General features: G+C 52.6%; 1 protein-coding gene across 1 annotated transcript in view; it reads left to right on the forward strand.

Moving 5' to 3' along the window:
- The first annotated feature begins 236 nt into the window (after window positions 1-236).
- SEC61A1 (SEC61 translocon subunit alpha 1) overlaps window positions 237-378 on the forward strand; it is a 12,799-nt gene continuing 12,657 nt past the window's right edge. Inside the window, exon 1 of the mRNA XM_035894649.1 lies at window positions 237-248. Within this exon, the coding sequence (XP_035750542.1) occupies window positions 237-248 (12 nt within the window). The remainder of the gene's footprint in view (window positions 249-378) is intronic.

A 378-nucleotide genomic window follows, 5' to 3' on the forward strand; every position in this document is an offset into this window, starting at 1 on the left:
TGCTTATGTGGTGCAGGGAGTTTCACCCTGCAGAGAAAGCCTAAAACATTCCACTATAAAAAACACAAAAGCAGAAAATAAATTTTAAGCGTTTACTTATTAATTTATCTGTCGAAATCTCGTAAACCAGCGTTTCGATTCCTGCTAGCTAAAACACGTGTTCCTCAAAATAACCTCCGACCTCAACTCCTCGCCACCACAGCCTCTCCCAGGTGCCACTCCCACGCGGCATTAAGATGGCGGCCGGGGTGGGACCAAGACTACAACTCCCAGCAAGCCGCGCGCCACCTCGTCCTCTGATTGGGTGCATGGATCCGCGGGAGGCCAATAAGCACCAGGGATCCGCCGCCCCCTTTGGAGGGTGTCGGTCGCTCCGGC

Source organism: Egretta garzetta, unplaced genomic scaffold (genome assembly GCF_000687185.1).
Source record: "Egretta garzetta isolate BGI_Z169 unplaced genomic scaffold, ASM68718v1 scaffold215, whole genome shotgun sequence".
NCBI lineage: Eukaryota > Metazoa > Chordata > Aves > Pelecaniformes > Ardeidae > Egretta > Egretta garzetta.